The sequence below is a fragment of the Bactrocera neohumeralis genome, chromosome 6 (genome assembly GCF_024586455.1).
Source record: "Bactrocera neohumeralis isolate Rockhampton chromosome 6, APGP_CSIRO_Bneo_wtdbg2-racon-allhic-juicebox.fasta_v2, whole genome shotgun sequence".
Taxonomy (NCBI): Eukaryota; Metazoa; Arthropoda; class Insecta; order Diptera; family Tephritidae; genus Bactrocera; species Bactrocera neohumeralis.
In genome coordinates, this window is record NC_065923.1 from 62,511,395 (window position 1) to 62,530,780 (window position 19,386).

General features: G+C 36.4%; 1 protein-coding gene across 1 annotated transcript in view; it reads left to right on the plus strand.

Annotated features, from left to right (window-relative positions):
* Window positions 1-19,386, plus strand: part of LOC126763159 (F-box/LRR-repeat protein 16) — a 198,259-nt gene that overhangs the window by 62,342 nt on the left and 116,531 nt on the right. The window contains exons 3-4 of the mRNA XM_050480416.1: window positions 11,665-11,838; window positions 11,997-12,114. Coding sequence (XP_050336373.1) covers window positions 11,665-11,838; window positions 11,997-12,114 — 292 coding nt within the window. The remainder of the gene's footprint in view (window positions 1-11,664; window positions 11,839-11,996; window positions 12,115-19,386) is intronic.

The window sequence follows — 19,386 nt, forward strand, 5'->3', positions numbered from 1 at the left end:
ATATCATGATGAAACTTGGTACACGTATTCCTTGGTTCCATGAGAAGGTTAAGTTCGAAGATGGGCAAAATCGGCCCACTGCCACGCCCACAAAATGGCGGAAACCGAAAACCTATAAAGTGTCATAACTAAGCCATAAATAAAGATATTAAAGTGAAATTTGGCACAAAGAATCGAATTAGGGAGGGGCATATTTGGACGCAATTTTTTTGGAAAAATGGGCGTGGCCCCGCCCCCTACTAAGTTTTTTGTACATATCTCGGAAACTACTATAGCTATGTCAACCAAACTCTACAGAGTCGTTTTCTTCAGGCATTCCCATATACAGTTCAAAAATGGAAGAAATCGGATAATAACCACGCCCACCTCCCATACAAAGGTTATGTTGAAAATCACTAAAAGTGCGTTAACCGACTAACATAAAACGTCAGAAACACTAAATTTTACGGAAAAAATTGCAGAAGGAAGCTGCACCCAGGCTTTTTTTTTAAATTGAAAATGGGCGTGGCCTCGCCCACTTATGGACCAAAAACCATATCTCAGGAACTACTAGACCGATTTCAATGAAATTCGGTATATAATATTTTCTTAACACCCTGATGACATGTACGAAATATGGGTGAAATCGGTTCATAACCACGCCTTCATCCAATATAACGCTTTTTTGAATTCCATCTGATGCCTTTTCTGTATAATACGAGTATATACTACATTAGGAACCAATGATGATAGCGGAATAAAACTTTACAAAAATACGGTATTTGAAAAATATGTAAATGACGTATAATGAAATCTCGATTATCACTTTATCATGCGAGAGTATAAAATGTTCGGTGACACTCGAACTTGCCCTTCCTTACTTGTTTTCTAATTGATTCTTGAAATTTAAGCAATAATAGCAACATAATGTGTATTTTTAATCAGATGAATATCATGAGATATTGATAATATGAAATTTTATAACATAAAAATTCATTAAATAAACTTGATGGCTCGCTCTCTCTTTCGCCACCTCTCTCTCAACGCCATTTGTAAAAGCGTAATTAATTGTTTTCAAACTCTCCCTAGCACCATTTCAAAATGCGTAATTTATTGCGCTTTTTTTGTTGTTAATAATGGGCGAAATCCATTTATAACGATACCTCTTTTCCGTATTCCGAACTCAACACTTAATACATTGTTTACACAAAAGTTATAAAATACTTTAAATTTTTTAAAATCATTTTTGAGCATAAAATTTAGGGCTTATCGTCAAAGTCATAAAGTGCACATTTGCATTTATTTTAAACCTAAACCGAAACTGACAAGAGATTAGCAATATATACGTATGTAGGTATGTACGGCTTAATTCGGGTTGACGTTGAAACAGTATGAGTTTAAGGTCTGTTGGTAAAAACACAAGGAAAACAAGTAAGGAAGGGTTAAGTTCGGGTGTCACCGAACATTTTATACTCTCGCATGATAAAGTGATAATCGAGATTTCATTATCCGTATTTACATATTTTTCAAATACCGGATTTGTGTAAAGTTTTATTCCGCTATCATCATTGGTTCCTAATGTATATATTATATAGAGAAGGCATCAGATGGAATTCAAAATAGCGTTATAGAAGAAGACATAGATGTCGTCAGGGTGTTAAGGAATTTCAAAATAGCTGAGATATGGTTTTTGGTCCATAAGTGGGCGAGGCCACGCCCATTTTCAATTTAAAAAAAAAGCCTGGGTGCAGCTTCCTTCTGCCATTTCTTCCGTAAAATTTAGTGTTTCTGACATTTTTTGTTAGTTGGTTAACGCACTTTTAGTGATTTTCAACATAACCTTTGTATGGGAGGTGGGCGTGGTTATTATCCGATTTCTTCCATTTTTGAACTGTATATGGAAATGCCTGAAGAAAACGAGAGTAGAGTTTGGTTGACATAGCTATAGTAGTTTCCGAGATATGTACAAAAAACTTATTAGGGGGTGGGGCCACGCCCACTTTTCCAAAAAAATTACGTTCAAATATGCGCTTTCACTTTGACGTCTTTATTTATGGCTTAGTTATGACACTTTATAGGTTTTCGGTTTTCGCCATTTTGTGGGCGTGGCAGTGGGCCGATTTTGCACATCTTCGAACTTAACCTTCTTATGGAGCCAAGAAATACGTACACCAAGTTTCATCATGATATCTCAATTTTTACTCAAGTTACAGCTTGCACGGACGGACGGACGGACAGACATCCGGATTTCAACTCTACTCGTCACCCTGATCATTTTGGTATATATAACCCTATATCTGACTCTTTTAGTTCTAGGACTAACAAACAACCGTTATGTGAACAAAACTATAATACTCTCCTTAGCAACTTTGTTGCGAGAGTATAAATATATGTGAGAAGAAGTAGTTATCTACAGCTTGTCTATAAAACTTATTTGGCTCTGCTTAACTTCAGTTAATAAAAGTTATGAAAAGCTTTTTAGCCTCAGAATTGACTTTCCAGCATGCGATTGAAAACCGGAAAATTATTCTACCTAATACTTGTATATCATTGGTTTCAGCAATATTTGTACGTTCTATCCAACTAACCTCGTAGAAACACAGCAGTGGCAAGCGATGGAGGCGTGTATTCAAAAACTTATTTAATTCTGGCCTTGATGCTGAAATTCAAGTACATGAGTATGTATATTTTACCTACATACAACCATAAATGCATTAAGCACCTTTCGTGAAGTTGTTATACGAGTATATATAGATATATACGACTATATATGCGCGTATATGCGTGGCAGATGAATTAATGGGAAAACACCACAGGTAATCCGCTTAAATGACAGCTGAGAAAACTTTTGTTAAAAGCAACAACAGCAGCTGATAATGCACCAATGGGCAGTTGAAAAGTTTTACTTGAAATAAAATATTAAAATTTAATGCTGTAAATTTGTTGGTGCTTCAATTTAGTTTAGCAGTGTTTATATATAAATATGTATTATTTTTGATTTTGCAAAAATTCTACTTCTTGTTAAGTATGATGAGTTGTTGGAGGAGTACGAAAGCATTGTTCGTTGTATTTTGCAATATTTTTAGTATACCCTGAACAGGGTATATATCAAGTTTGTAACACCCTGAAAAAAACTTCAGAGACCCTATAAAGTATATATTATATATAAATGACAGCGTGACGAGCTGATTCGTTTAGTCCGTCTGTCTGTATATGTGCAAACTTGGCCCTCAGCTTTTGAGATATCGATCTGAAATTTTGGATCTGTTTTTTTTTTTACCAAGAAGCTGCTTGGTTAGAACGGCGGAAATCCGACCACTATAGCATGTAGCTGCCATATAAATCGAAAATTTGGAAAAATTCTTCACGAAATTTGGATTTTGAAGAAATTGTTCAGTTCGAGTAGGTACACTGCCATATAAGCTGTCCGACCAAAGTTTCGGTGCAACCCAAGTTAACGTTTTTTCCCGTTTTTGCTCAAGCTACTTTGTCCAAACGTGCTCTATCAAAGGTTAAATCTGTATATACAAAATAATATTGTTAGTTGCTCTGTTTATAACTCAAGAACGGCTGAACCGATTTGACTGCAAATAATCGTTCGGCTGTCTGTTGCAATTGCAGCTTGCCGACATCGAACCTTCTTTGTGTTTGTGAACGTGCGTTCTGGGATACAGAGGCGGGTGCGTATCTTTGCTGCAACAAGATAGTAGTCCGAGTCAATGCTAGGAACTCGGAGTGTGCGCACGTCTAAAACACTGGAAACGTGTCGACCGTGTATCATAACATGGTCGATCTGGTTGGTGGCTTTTTGGCGAGAAGTCGTTCAGCCTCAACCCATTTGAGGATCTGAATTTACCGACCGTTGTACCCTTCTTTGACCATCTGGCATTAAAGTCACCAAGCACGAAATCAGCGATGTGTTGAAGAACTTCGCTTTGATGCGGCTTGTGACTAGACGTTCATCCACCGGAGTGAATAATAGTACTCGGCGACAAAGTCTCTCTCCCACAACAGATCCCACACTAAACTTGCGCCCTTTATATGGCCACTGTAGTAAATTGGTCGTCTCAGTCCTTGTGCTGTCCAACGATTTTTCTTAAATGACAGTTATGTCAGCCTTTACTCCTACAAAGACATCAACTAGCTAGGCTTCCTAATTAAGGGACCGGACATTACAGGTGCATGCCCTTAAATCGTTTGCAGTGGTTGTCATCAAAAGACAACCCTGGGAAGTTATGTTTCGCCTTCTCACTTTAGCCCGCCTCCTTGCGAAGTTTTTTGGAAGTCGTGGGCTACTCGAGCCATAAGAATCGTTTCTGGCCACTCCCAAGTAAATGGCGCTCAGAGAACTTTCTTCTCTTGTCTAACTCCATTTTTGTCGATTTCAAAGCCGCTTTCAAAAGCACTGACAGGTTCCGCGCGTGGCTAAATTTGGTATCCCTGCGAAATTTATAGGCTTACGTTGAGTACCACCATCAGCTCCGTAAAAATCTAAGAGAACCTCTCCTAGCCGTTCGATAACAGATCAGGTTTTTGACAGCGTGATTCATTCTTCTTCAATATCCGTCAGCTCAGCTTTTTCTTGCCTAGGAATAGAACCGAAAGAGGTTGATCTTATGCTGAACGAAGGCAAGACAATGTACCTGGAGGTCACAAGCAAAGAGTCCTCGTGTCTTGGAAACTACGTCACTGTTGGCAGCTAAACATTTGGAAAAGTTTAGAACTTTGTATATTTCGGAAACAACATAAATTTCACCAATAATCTAAGCCTATAGATCAAGCACAAAATAACTCTTGCCAACAGTATTTCTCTGTTTCGGCCCAGACCGATACACGGTTTTTAGTGTCAATGAAGATGAAGATTATTTCTGAGTATATGATGTTCGTTTTCGAGTTCGCTTTTTTCTAAGCATAACTGACAGTGCTTTTTAGGAAACTATTTGGCTTTTGTATTGTCATATGTGAGGTATTTTGTTCATGCATTTTTACGGTTCAGGGTTGCATACATCTAAGTTATGGTTTTTGAAACAGGACTCAATCAGTTTTTCTGAAGATTTTTCTGTCTATTCCACACTTTGGTTTTCATATAAATTCTTATCGCTTAAAACGTAGTCAAAAATGACACTGGTTCAATTTTGGAAGTGGTGGTTTGAGTGGTCAACACTAGGATTGTTTCATTGTTCTATTATTTCTTACTTTTTTTTAGACGATCTTAATACTTCAACATGTTATACTTTGATCAAATCAGAAGAAAGAAGAAAGAAGAGAGAAAAATAAAATTCAAGAGCATTAGCGAGAGGTAATATGTACCTCGTAAAATATCCCTGCTCTAATACTGTTTGTGAGTCCTCGGATATGACAAATAGCCACTTCATTCCATTTAATACTTCAGGGTTTTTTAAATGAATTTCTTTTGTAAATTTAAGTTAGTAAATTATAACTTCTATTCTAACTGACCACGCTCCTAGAGGCTGTATGATGCGAATCTCGAACTTTTGTGGCAGATGTTAGCAAACGCTGACTTAATACATTAAACTCAAAGGTAGAGTTTGAAAACAAACAGTTCTGTGTTTAAAAGTGCTTAGCGTCGCTTCTTACGAGATGGATTCGATTCCAGTTTCCATCAATCAATTATGATACCGATTACTGCTTGGCTGACAATTGAAAGATCCACGTACAGTATTGCCATAAGAAATTTTCATAAATATTAATCAGCTCTTCAAGCTTCCAAGCTCATTCTTTATATTTAATTTTGAATAAAAAATAGTTTTCAGATAATTTTTACAATACTCAAAGGAGAGTATAATAGTTTTGTTCACATAATGGTTGTTTGTAAGTTCTAAAACTAAAAGAGTCAGATATAGGGTTATATATACCAAAGTGATCAGGGTGACGAGTAGAGTTGAAATCCGGATGTCTGTCTGTCCGTCCGTCCGTCCGTGCAAGCTGTAACTTGAGTAAAAATTGAGATATCTTGATGAAACTTGGTGCACGTATTTCTTGGCTCCATAAGAAGGTTAAGTTCGAAGATGGGCAAAATCGGCCCACTGTCACGCCCACAAAATGGCGAAAACCGAAAACCAATAAATTGTCATAACTAAGCCATAAATAAAGATATTAAAGTGAAATTTGGCACAAAGGATCGCATTAGGGAGGGGCATATTTGGACGTATTTTTTTTTTGGAAAAGTGGTCGTGGCCCCGCCCCCTACTAAGTTTTTTGTACATATCTCGAAAACTACTATGTCAACCAAACTCTGTAGAGTCGTTTCCTTCAGGCATTTCCATATAAAATTCAAAAATGGAAGAAATCGGATAATAACCACGCCCACCTCCCATACAAAGGTTATGTTGAAAATCACTAAAAGTGCGTTAACCGACTAACAAAAAACGTCAGAAACACTAAATTTTACGGAAGAAATGGCAGAAAGAAGCTGCACCCAGGCTTTTTTTAAAAATTGAAAATGGGCGTGGCCTCGCCCACTTATGGACCAAAAACCATATCTCAGGAACTACTAGACCGATTTCAATGAAATTCGGTATATAATATTTTCTTAATACCCTGATGACATGCACGAAATATGGGTGAAATCGGTTCAAAACCACGCCTTCTTCCAATATAAAGCTATTTTGAATTCCATCTGATGCCTTCTCTGTATAATACGAGTATATACTTACATACATTAGGAACCAATGATGATAGCGGAATAAAACTTTACACAAATACGGTATTTGAAAAATATATAAATGACGGATAATGAAATCTCCATTATCACTTTATCATGCGAGAGTATAAAATGTTCGGTGACACCCGAACTTAGCCCTTCCTTACTTCTTCCTTGACATTTCTGTTATATTTTCCCACTTTCCAACCATGTTTCGTCACGTTCCTACTATATGATATATTTTCGTAAATAATTTTCAAGTAAGCACAAGGTCTAATTATTACAAAACTCCCACAGCAACTTAGGATTTATTAATTGCGGTCGCTGAGTTTACATATCAGCGCTGCTAAACCGCTTTACCTGCCAGCGTGCGTTCGTGCAGCTGTGCTCGGCTGGCGCCCTCTAAACGACTTGCTTGAACGTCAGCAGAGTTGTGCGCCGCTTTAGTCGGTAATTTGTATAGTTGTTAGGGCGTTGCATGAATGCTACGACGCACTCGGTTGCCTGGTTGCTCAATTGCCACGCGCTTAAGTAATAATTTGTTAAATAATTTGTATCACGTATACGCCATGGCGGACGCACGCATTTGTATGCTTACGCATGCTGTTTTGAAATTCGACTGAGCTGAGAGTTGTACTAACAGTCACAACGACTGAAAGAGATATGCATGGAGCGGCAATGAGACGGTGTGTATACAGAAAACCAGTGAGACATACAGTCCACCAGCGCGCCAAAACCTTTGTTGACGTGCCTTTGAGTTGCGTGGAAAATTTACAGCTGCTCGCACTGCATGTTCATCTTCAATATTTTTGTTGCTATTGTTGTTATGACTAACGGCACGAATACTATTCCATGCGCCAAGTGTTGATGACGTGGGCAAAGTTTTGCAAAATTGCAATTGCGTAATAAATATGGGTTAAAGCTAACTGTTGTTGAAATTTCTGTTTCCAATTAAGCTGTGCGGTTTGATTTTAGTTTTTGCTTATATTTTATATAGCTAATGATTATTTGTTTTTTTACGTATAGTGCCATTAAATTGCTTTTTACACCCTGAACAGTAAGTATACATACATGCAAATATATGTATAAATTATAAGCGTGGAGAGCTGAGCCGATTTCATCATTTCCCCCTCTATATATTTGAATTAGGACTCTCTGTTTTTATGTTACCGATCTGAAATTTGCATGCCACCTTTTTTACCAAGAAGCTGCTTTTTTGAGCAATCGTTGATATCGGGCTACTATAGAATATAACTGTCATACAAAACAAAACCAAGTTCTTGTATGATTAGATTTCTCATGTGCGAAATTATTTTCATAAAATTGGGTAGTTGTTCAAGGCAATGCTCCAACTCCGAAGATATTTTTCAGATCAGACCATTGTAGTATATAGCTGGCATATAAACTGACCGAATCAGGTAAAGATTTTTTTATACCCAAAGGAATACCGGTGAAGGGTATTTTAGCTACGGTGCAGACAATTTTTTTATATTTAATTTATTATTTTTTTTAAGCTTCCCATTTTTTGCTATTGTTGTTGCCTTTAGTATAGCCATTGTCCATAGTTACCGTCGTGCACCATTAGTTTCAATGGTTCTTACGTTGCGAGTGGGCCGACTATCGAAGCAATTATGATATGTATTTCGCTAGCATTAATTATACATATTTTATGCACATAAAATAATATATACTTACTTTGGCGTTATTTAAAAATATACGGTTACATAACATAGGTTTTATATATGGAAAAAAACTACTGCAAGCAATGTTGGGATAAATACTTAGGCTAATGCAGAAATGCTTCACAGAGAAACTGAAAATGTTGTATGGACTTCAGTATTTAATATTACACAAGATCTGTCGCAAAAGCAACAGGACTGTTAAAAAAAAACAACAAAAAATTAATATTTTTCAAAAGTAATATTTTTAGTAATATTTTTATATTCAAAGTAGTTTCCTTAAGCTTCGATACAGCGTTTAGCCCGGTCAATTAGCATTTAAAATGAGTGTTTAAGGTCATTTTTCGGAATGCTCTTGAGAATATCGGTCGTCGCCTTTTGGATAGCTGAAATGTCCTGAAACCAGTGTTCTTTCATGGGCAAATGAAGTTTTCCAAATAGGTAAAAATCACAGGGTGCCAGAACAGGTGAGTAGGGTGAGTGATTAATGGTTAATATGGAGTTTTTTGTCAAAAAAATCAGTGACAAGCGTCGACCGCTGACACGGCGCATTATCGTGCAACAGGCGCCAGGACCCTGCCTCACGGTATTGTGGTCGAGCACGACGAATGCGTGACAAAAGACGCTTCATAACACCAAGGTAAAACACAACATTAATCGCTTGGCCAGGTGGGACGAACTCTCGGTTTACAATACCCTCGGAATTGTAAAAACAAATCAGCATTGTCTTTATTTTTGACTTCTGAAGATAACCGACTTCTGATCGTCACAGAGGTCCTCACGACCTTCTTGGAATCGCTTAAACCACTTATGCACATTACTACGGGATAGGCACTGATCACCATAAACTTTTTTCATCATTTGAAATGTTTCAGTAAACGTTTTCCCAAGTTTAAAACAAAATTTAATATTTGCTCGTTGCATTTTACGACCAATGACCAAAATCTGCTGCCACTTTTTGATCGATAACATCCATAGTAGTTATCCAATTGTCTTAAAATTTTTACGGAATGTCAACAAGAGATCACACTTTTTATTTCATATACCCACCAATAGGTGGCGCCACCAGAAACAGTTATATTTAAAAAGTTCTGTTTCTTTTGCGACAGACCTTGTATATATACACTCAGTCCTTTTTTTACGCGATTTTTGGTTCTGCCACTAATCGCGTAAAAAAAAATCGCGTAAAAATGGTTAGTTTTCCAATATTAACTGACGAATTGGATCTGAATATAAAAAATATCGCGTATAACAAAATATACGCGCAAAAAAATATTCAAAAACAATACAATAAGTTTCAAATTTCAGACTTATGATTTATTCATTCATAACAAAATAAAAAATAAAAAATAAAAGACAAAAACCATATATAAAAGAGAAGAAACTAGAAAATAGGTAGATTTATTGAAAAAACCGTTGAATGCTGTTTAATCACTGTCATTATCCGTAGTTTAAATTATTTTTAGCCGCTTATTTTGATGGCCGGCACTGATATCACTAGAATTTGTACCAGAATCAATAGTAAGAATGGATTGATGTTCTGATTGACTTAGCGTCTCCGACTGAGTTGCCACCATAAATTCAGTTAATTTTGTTTGAATGCTTCTTTTTGGACCCAATAAATTCCGATGTAGTTCTTTGTATCTTAACATGCAGAGACTCAATTCTTTTTGAAAAATTCGTGCACGTTCGGCATCAGTATCATTTGCTACAAAATAATTTTCCAATTCTGCTGCAAGTTTAAGATCAAGCAAAAAACGAAAAAAAGCAATCGCGTTAAAGTGAGAAATTCGCGTAAAAAAGGACTGAGTGTAATCAACCAGATTACAGACCAATTTCACTCTAATTCAGCGCTAAATCACATAATTTTTATGACAAATAAATGGAAAAGTTTCATTAAAATATTACATTATGACAAGCTTTAACGGTTTAAAGTCAGGTGGAAAAACGAAAATTTTATGGGATGTTTTGTTGCCAGAGAAAAAAACAGGCTGACTGCATTTATTTCAACATTGGTCAGGTATACTTGAAACTTATTTTTATACTCTCGCAACAAAGTTGTTAAGGAGAGTATTATAGTTTTATTCACATAACGGTTGTTTGTAAGTCCTAAAACTAAAAGAGTCAGATATAGGGTTATATATACCAAAGTGATCAGGGTGACGAGTAGATTTGAAATCCGGATGTCTGTCTGTCCGTCCGTCCGTGCAAGCTGTAACTTGAGTAAAAATTGAGATATCATGATGAAACTTGGTACACGTATTTCTGGACTCCATAAGAAGGTTAAGTTCGAAGATGGACAAAATCGGCCCACTGCCACGTCCACAAAATGGCGGAAACCGAAAACCTATAAAGTGTCATAACTAAGCCATAAATAAAGATATTAAAGTGAAATTTGGCACAAAGGATCGCATTAGGGAGAGGCATATTTGGACGTAATTTTTTTGGAAAAGTGGGCGTGGCCCCACCCCCCTACTAAGTTTTTTGTACATATTTCGGAAACTACTATAGCTATGTCAACCAAATTCTATAGAGTCGTTTTCTTCAAGCATTTCCATATACAGTTCAAAAATGGAAGAAATCGGATAATAACCACGCCCACCTCCCATACAAAGGTTGTGTTGAAAATCACTAAAAGTGCGTTAACCGACTAGCAAAAAACGTCAGAAACACTAAATTTTACGGAAGAAATGGCAGAAGGAAGCTGCACCCAGGCTTTTTTTTTAAATTGAAAATGGGCGTGGCGTCGCCAGCTTATGGACCAGAAAACAATATCTCGGGAACTACTCCACCGATTTCAATGAAATTCGGTATATAATATTTTCTTAACACCCTGATGACATGTACGAAATATGGGTGAAATCGGTTCACAACCACGCCTTCTTCCAATATAACGCTATTTTGAATTCCATCTGATGCCTTCTCTGTATAATATATACATTAGGAACCAATGATGATTGCGGAATAAAACTTTACAAAAATACGGTATTTGAAAAATATGTAAATGACGGATAATGAAATCTCGATTATCACTTTATCATGCGAGAGTATAAAATGTTCGGTGACACCCGAACTTAGCCCTTCCTTACTTGTTTTTACACTAATTTTTACTCAGCTTACACAGACAGACCAATGGACGGACGAACAGACAGACATCCGGATTTCAATTCGTCATACTGATGATTTGTATATAGTTAACCTATATCTATCTCGATTAGCTTTAGGTGATACATACAACCGTTAGGTGAACAAAACTACTATACTATGTACTCGTAGAAACATGTTGCAAAAGCATAAAAAGAAAATATTTACTTATGATTCGCTTTATACATATACTTGCAGAGTCTTTTCGAACTCGAGCTCGCCGGTTGCAATGAAGTCACTGAGGCTGGTCTGTGGGCCTGTCTAACCCCGCGTATTGTCTCCCTCTCACTCGCGGATTGTATTAATATCGCCGACGAAGCGGTGGGTGCAGTCGCACAGCTTTTACCATCGCTCTATGAATTTTCGCTGCAGGTGAGTGTCATTTTTCATAAATACTGGCAAGCATAAGAAGCAATGAAGTATAAAATATATCTGTAAAAATTTGAATAAGTAGATTTAGTGTTTCAATTTTATTAATTATATGTAAGTCTCTTAATTTCTTTATTCATATGTTTTTTTCAATTAAACAGGCTTATCATGTCACCGACGCAGCTTTGGGCTATTTCTCGCCGAAACAAAGTCATAGTCTGAGCATATTACGCCTCCAATCATGTTGGGAATTAACTAATCATGGCATCGTTAATATTGGTGAGTGAAAGCTAAAGTGTATTTGTGTATGATTGATTGATTTCAAAACGGTTTTATTTATGAAAGGTGTTAAATATCATATTCCTTCAATCTTATAATCATTCATATCCACACTCATACTCGTTCACGCTGATATTTCTACATACTTAATGAAAACTACGACAATTAAGGCTCTGGACGTTATCCTTGACATCCGGCCAATGCTTACGACCAGCCGACTCAGCATTTAAGTCATTGGAGTCAGACTGGGCATAACAAGCATGGTATCATACTCGACCTTATTAACGAGCTCGAGCTAAATTGGCAATGCGACCGAGTAAGACACATAAGGAGTAATCACTACGTTTTTATTCTCCAATAGAGAAAAATGGACCAATGGTTCTGTAATCGACAGTACCAGTGGCGAAGTCACTTACAATCACTGACCGATCTAATAGTGTAATAGGAACAGGAGCGGGCTTCTTCTGCTGTAATTCTTAAGCAAAAGTTAGCTTCAAACTAAATTACCACAATTCAGTATTTCAGTGTCAAGTGGGCTTCCGCTCTAACCGCCAAATCCATAAACTTTCTAGTGGATATCCAAGCGGTAATTGAGGCGTAGCGCCAATATTAAAGCTCATACTTCTAGGTAAAAGGGAGCTTGGTAACATTGTAGGGATCGTCACAGGGCACCTATTCTTAAAACCCTACCTTAAAAAAATTCGGCGTATGCAGAGCATTCAGGGAGAATGATGGAACGCTGGAACATTACCTTGAGTTTTCGCCTTTATCGAAGAAAAACTGCAAAATATGTGACATATGTTTTCTTCGCTGGGGCCCATCTTTGACGAGTATTCAAACAAGATTGAGTCAAGCAATCACAAAACCGTCTGATAAATTATTTTAGCACGAAATCTTATATCTTGAAAACCTCATATCGTATTCGGATTCGGATTATAAACAAAATTCTTCAATTGAAAAAAAATATGGTTATATTTTTACTAAACCGAATATGATTTTTTGTTTTAAGGGGAGAGCCTGCTTTAGAGGCTTCCAGAAATCTATATTTTCGGATTTTTTGGAATTGTGGAAAAATCTCTCATTGAAATCTTTTGAAAAATTTTTTTGCTTATATATTTGAAGAGTCTTTGAAATTTTTTTCATTATTATGCCTGGATATTCTTCATGTTTGAAGAAATTTACGGAAGCGCTTCGAGTCTGAAAATTTCTGTGAGCGGGCAAGATCAGGTCGCAATTTTCATCTTTTTAATTTTTGAAGTGAAATTCCTAAATGAATCAATTATAATTTTGTGAATAATTCAACAATTTTTCGCAGATTATAAAAAAGTGCATTTAAAAAAGAATTTACTTTAAATAGTTTAAAAACCGGATTAATGTTAACTTTCTTAAGGTATTTTAGGTTCACATATAAGAGAATTTAAGTCCAAATACAACGCATTTTGATTCGTTTCGATAGGACGTTTACAAACCAATTAAGAAAAATTAATGAGAAATTCGCGAAAAGTTTTTTTATGCCCAATCGCTCATACATATATCTGCTAAGACGCTCGGTCACAATTAATAATCTAAAAAAAATGATTATTTTAAAAATCGATTTTTTACTCGAAAACAGGCTCCCCCTTAATTTGGTGCTTGGCGCCATCTAGCGGAATATTTTTTTTTATTGTGGTTATAATTGCCAATATTTTGAAAAAAGATTTACTCAAATAAGCAAGGATCAAGATACATACAAACCTAAAACTTAATGAAAATTTCCAGGGAAAGAAAATCACTCAGAGAAATTAAGTCAGCAACTTTTTGAAGGATAGTAAAAAGGTTAAATATAATTTCAAATGCAATACTACAGACTTGTTAATATGTTTAAGCTGAAACGGAAGTGTGCAAGGTGGTATGTTGAAGTGAGTAAGGGCACTGCAATGTCTAACACTTGACTTGCAAAACGAAAAACAGAAATTAAAATAACAAAAACAATCACATTTATACGTATACACATAAGCCCACAATATAACAGTAAATATTTCAAAAGTTTCACAAGCGTTGCAGCAGCTGCACACGTAATATTCCCAGCAAACCAAAAGTATATGCAAGTATTTTGGGGATTACATGAAGCAGAAGTTGATGATCAGGCGAAAGTCTGAGATAGAACCACTCAATTACACACACACTCATACACATAAGTATATACATACAAATGTATTGGTATTATAAATACATAAAAGTTACTGCAACTACATTCCCGAACGCTATGCCTCAGCAGTCACTAACAGCACTTGCCACCCATTTCTCGTTTAGTTCCTTACGCTCCTACTCTCAGCGAAATTTCCGCATGCAAGCAATCGGTAAAGAATAAGTCAAAATGCGAGAATTGCGCTTTTTCGCGCAGACACTGTTGATAGCAAATGCATATGAAAGATATGTATTGGTCTAACTAGTAAACTGGTAACTAGCAACTGGGGAGCACTTAACGGCACGTGCACAAACACACATACTTTTGGGATTGCACTTTATTACCCGTGCGTTGTAGTTTTGAGCAATCGCTGAGGTGTTTTTGGTGCTTAAGTAAATATTGGTGTAGGACTGTATGTATGTATATTCGTTTTCAATTTCTGTTTTTCGACTGAAACTTTTAATTTGTGTGGAATTATTGCAAATCCTTCTTAGTTGTTGGCGCGTTTCACAGCAGATTTTTGCATTTTTTTGCGTTCAATATTTGCGCTCAAAAATTTATGTTGGAAAAGTTGAGGAAAGAACTGCCTTGAAGTGAGAGTTTATTGTGGAAATTAATTAAAATTGTAAAATCAAGTTTTTAGTAGTATTACTTCGAGAACACTTATTTACTTTCCGTCAAAGTTAATAATTTCAGAAAAAAAAATAAAAAACAAGAAAAAACGTTAACTTCGTCTGCACCGAAGCTAATATACCCTTCACAGATTACATTGGTGCCTTAGAAAATAATTTATACCAAATTTCATAAATATATCTTGTCAAATGCAAAAGTTTTCCATACAAGAACTTTTTCCGATCGTTCAGTTTGTATGTCAGCTATATGCTATAGTTAACCGATCTGAACAATTTCTTCGGAGATTACATTGTTGTCTTAGAAAATAATATATACCAAATTTCGTTAATATATCTTGTCAAATGTAAAAGTTTTCCATACAAGAACTTGATTCCGATAGTTCAGTTTGTATGGCAGCTATATATTATAGTGGTCCGATATCGGCCGTTCCGACAAATGAGCAGCTTCTTGAAGAGAAAATGACGTTTGCAAAATTTCAAAAGGATATCTTAAAAACTGAGGGACTAGTTCGTATATATACAGACAGACGGACGGACAGACGGACAGATAGACAGACGGACATGGCTAAATCGACTCAGCTCAACATACTGATCATTTATATATATACTTTATAGGGTCTCCGACGCTTCCTTCTGGGTGTTACAAACTTCGTGACAAACTTAATATACCCTGTTCAGGGTATAATGAGGAACTAGTTCGCGTATATATAGACAGACACATGAACATGGATAAATCGATTCAGCTTGTCACACTGATCATTTATATATACCACTTATAAGGTATACGACCGTTCCTTCTGTGTATTGAAAATGTCTAAAGAGGTACTGAAGTTCGAAACCTACGACTAGTAAAATCAAAACAATTTTTTGTTGGTTTAGAACTTTTATTTCCAATAAAATGTAGAAAAAAATAGTGAAAATTTCCACAGAATTTTGAGCATGTAACTAGGGTATAGCTCGCTAATAATCGGAAAGGTAATATTTTCAAATTAACTTAACGGTTTCAAGCCCAAGATATGTTGATTTTTATATTAACAAGGGTCCAAACTGTCTCTAATTATTTGAAGCTCACTTTGAAAGATAACAGGAAACTGAAGCTGATTTGACGGTAAAAACTAGACTTGCTAGTCTCCATCTCAAGATTTCATTTCCTACTTAGATTGAAAGATGAAAACATATTTTTGGTGGTATGAGCCATCATTGATAGGTTATGCCAAGTCTCCAACTATAAAAAGATATTTTGCGGCTGGTTTGCTGGTTATAATGATGACAATACCGTGTAGCCTTAACTCGTTTAAAAATAATGAGATTTTCAGCATCTGAGAGCATCATTAACTTAGCACAGAAATTCACAGAAATTTGTTTAAATCAATATTTGTATCGTTGATGAATTAATTCTTTTTATTTAAAAGAAATATGAAGAGAAATAATTCCGTAAGAAAACTTACGCTCCTTAACGCTTACCATTCCCTTTTGACTTCGTGCACGGCGGATGCTCAGTTGATAAGCCGAAAAATTAGCTTAAAGCGCTTCATAATGCTTGCAAAATTTCGTAGCATATATTCTTACGCAGCAATTTAAATTCATTATCCACACAACTCTCGGTCAGTGAAAAACACTCCACTTCTCCGCATGCAATTGCAAATAGTAAATAGATTTCCTCCATATTTACCACATTTCCATTATACTCCCCAATCTTGTATGTGTGTGCCGTTGAGCATTAAATTCAATTTCCTATTGAGTTGCATTAGAAATAAAGGATGAGAGTCGCTAAAACAAAGCGCAAAGCTCAACAGAAAAGAAGAGAACGCATGCAAAAGAGTATTGACGTTCTAACCAGCAAGCACTTAACACCATAGGCGGTAAGTAACGGTCGTGCAGCGGACCCATCACGCTACCGTCGACCGGCTGCTGTCAGTTGCATCAACTGATGGGTAGCAAATGCGGATGCAAAGTGCATTAAACTCGCACTCAAAGAGGCGTAATCAATTTAATTACCCACCAAGCTTTTGTGTTGCTGCCACGAAAGTCACGAATGTGAACGGCAATTCTCAGCAACTGGCAGTAGCGCCAATGCCAACAGTCTGGACACGCAAGGGTGGAAAAATTAGTAACTGGAAGGCAAAGGACCGATGGGAGGGTATTTTATTAAATATGAGCGTTGTATGACAAAAGGTGTTTTATGGTGGAGCAAAAAATATGTCGACATGCAAGTGAGATGCCTGCTTTATCGATGCAATGTTCGGTACAAAACAGAAAAAATATCGTTTTAAATTAAGTTTGTTCATAGAAAGAGTGTGCGTTTGATGTGCGTTTTGATGTGTATGAGCGCTGCTCGCTAATATGCTGAGAGTGCAAAAAATGTTCTGCTTTTATTGTTGTTGCATGTGTAATTGCATTTGCGTGATTGAGTATTGTGCACTCGTTGCACAGAGAAGCCACTGGTGGAACTGGAAAGTCTCTTCTAGGGAATGGCGCTAAATTTGCTTAGAAATATTTTTCTAATTGTAAAAAATGGAAAAGCTATGTTGTGCTATATAGATTATATAATATAAAAAAAAAAAATTAAAAAAAAAAATCATGTTTAATTGCACTAAAAGAACGAAATTACTTACTGAACGACCAAATAATTTTTTCCATGGAAAAAGTTTTCAGAAATTTGTTTCATTATGTGAATTCAGCATAGCTTTCGAACCACTACCAATACGTACTACACGTAGAGGAAACTCCGCAAGTGATCAGCGGCACCCAAACTACTCACCACCAAGGTTGTTTTTCTGAAGAGAAGTATATATAGAAAACTTTCGTTTGATTTACCGTTCACAAGTGATAAATATAACAACACTCTCAACTGGCGAGCTCATCTTCTTCAGCATTATTAAAGCTTATCAGTATTGTAGAATCAGAGCGATTAATATGTCTTCCTGATATAGTTTTCTTCCTAATTTCAAACGATGTCGATATAACGAAATCAGACTGTCTCCATTTTTATTGGAAGACAAGCTAAGCCCAACCCTCATTTCATTTATAATTGTTCGCAGGATTCTCAAAGTAAAACAAGTAAGGAAGGGCTAAGTTCGGGTGTCACCGAACATTTTACACTCTCGCATGATAAATTGATAATCGAGATTTCATTATACGTCATTTACATATTTTTCAAATACCGTATTTGTGTAAAGTTTTATTCCGCTATCATCATTGGTTCCTAATGTATATACTCGTATTATACAGAGAAGGCATCAGATGGAATTCAAAATAGCGTTATATTGGAAGAAGGCGTGGTTGTGAACCGATTTCACCCATATTTCGTACACGTCATCAGGGTGTTAAGAAAATATGATATACCGAATTTCATTGAAATCCGTCGAGTAGTTCCTGAGATATGGTTTTTGGTCCATAAGTGGGCGACGCCACGCCCATTTTCAATTTTTAAAAACAGCCTGGGTGCAGCTTCCTTCTGCCATTTCTTCCGTAAAATTTAGTGTTTCTGACGTTTTTTGTTAGTCGGTTAACGCACTTTTAGTGATTTTCAACATATAACCTTTGTATGGGAGGTGGGCGTGGTTATTATCCAATTTCTTCCATTTTTGAACTGTATATGGAGATGCCTGAAGGAAACGACTCTATAGAGTTTGGTTGACATAGCTGTAGTAGTTTCCGAGATATGTACAAAAAATTTAGTAGGGGGCGGGGCCACGCCCTTTTTTCCAAAAAAATTACGTCCAAATATGCCCCTTCCTAATGCGATCCTTTGTGCCAAATTTCACTTTAATATCTTTATTTATGGCTTAGTTATGACACTTTATAGGTTTTCGGTTTTCGCCATTTTGTGGGCGTGGCAGTGGGCCGATTTTGCCCATCTTCGAACTTAACCTTCTTATGGAGTCAAGAAATACGTGTCAAGTTTCATCATGATATCTCAATTTTTACTCAAGTTACAGCTTGCACGGACGGACGGACGGACAGACAGGACGGACAGACAGACATCACTTTGGTATATATTCTATATCTGACTCTTTTAGTTTTAGGTCACCCTATGATCACTTTTGAGAGTATATAACCCTATATCTGACTCTTTAACTTTTTAGGACTTCAATCATACTAATATGAACCTTAAGATTGCACGGATTTTCTTACTGTCTTTGCATATATAAGACACACTCTTTTATATACAAGTATGTACATATATAGTATAAGCATTTACCACCTTAAAACTTCAATAAGACAGTTTACTCAAGTGCAAGTTAATTGAAAAAAAGCAGGCTTTTAGGCGTCCACGCTATTGCATGCTGCATTGAAGAAGTGATTGAAGCAAATTTATCGAAAGCTAAAAGCTTAAGGCGCGTACTTAACAGAAATGTAGTCCAGTGTTTAGCAACAGTCAACGCATACATGCACTTTGTCCCATATTTCCATGCATGCGCCGACAGGCAGTCAGTCATGCCAGCAGCACATGCTACAACTTCTGAGACG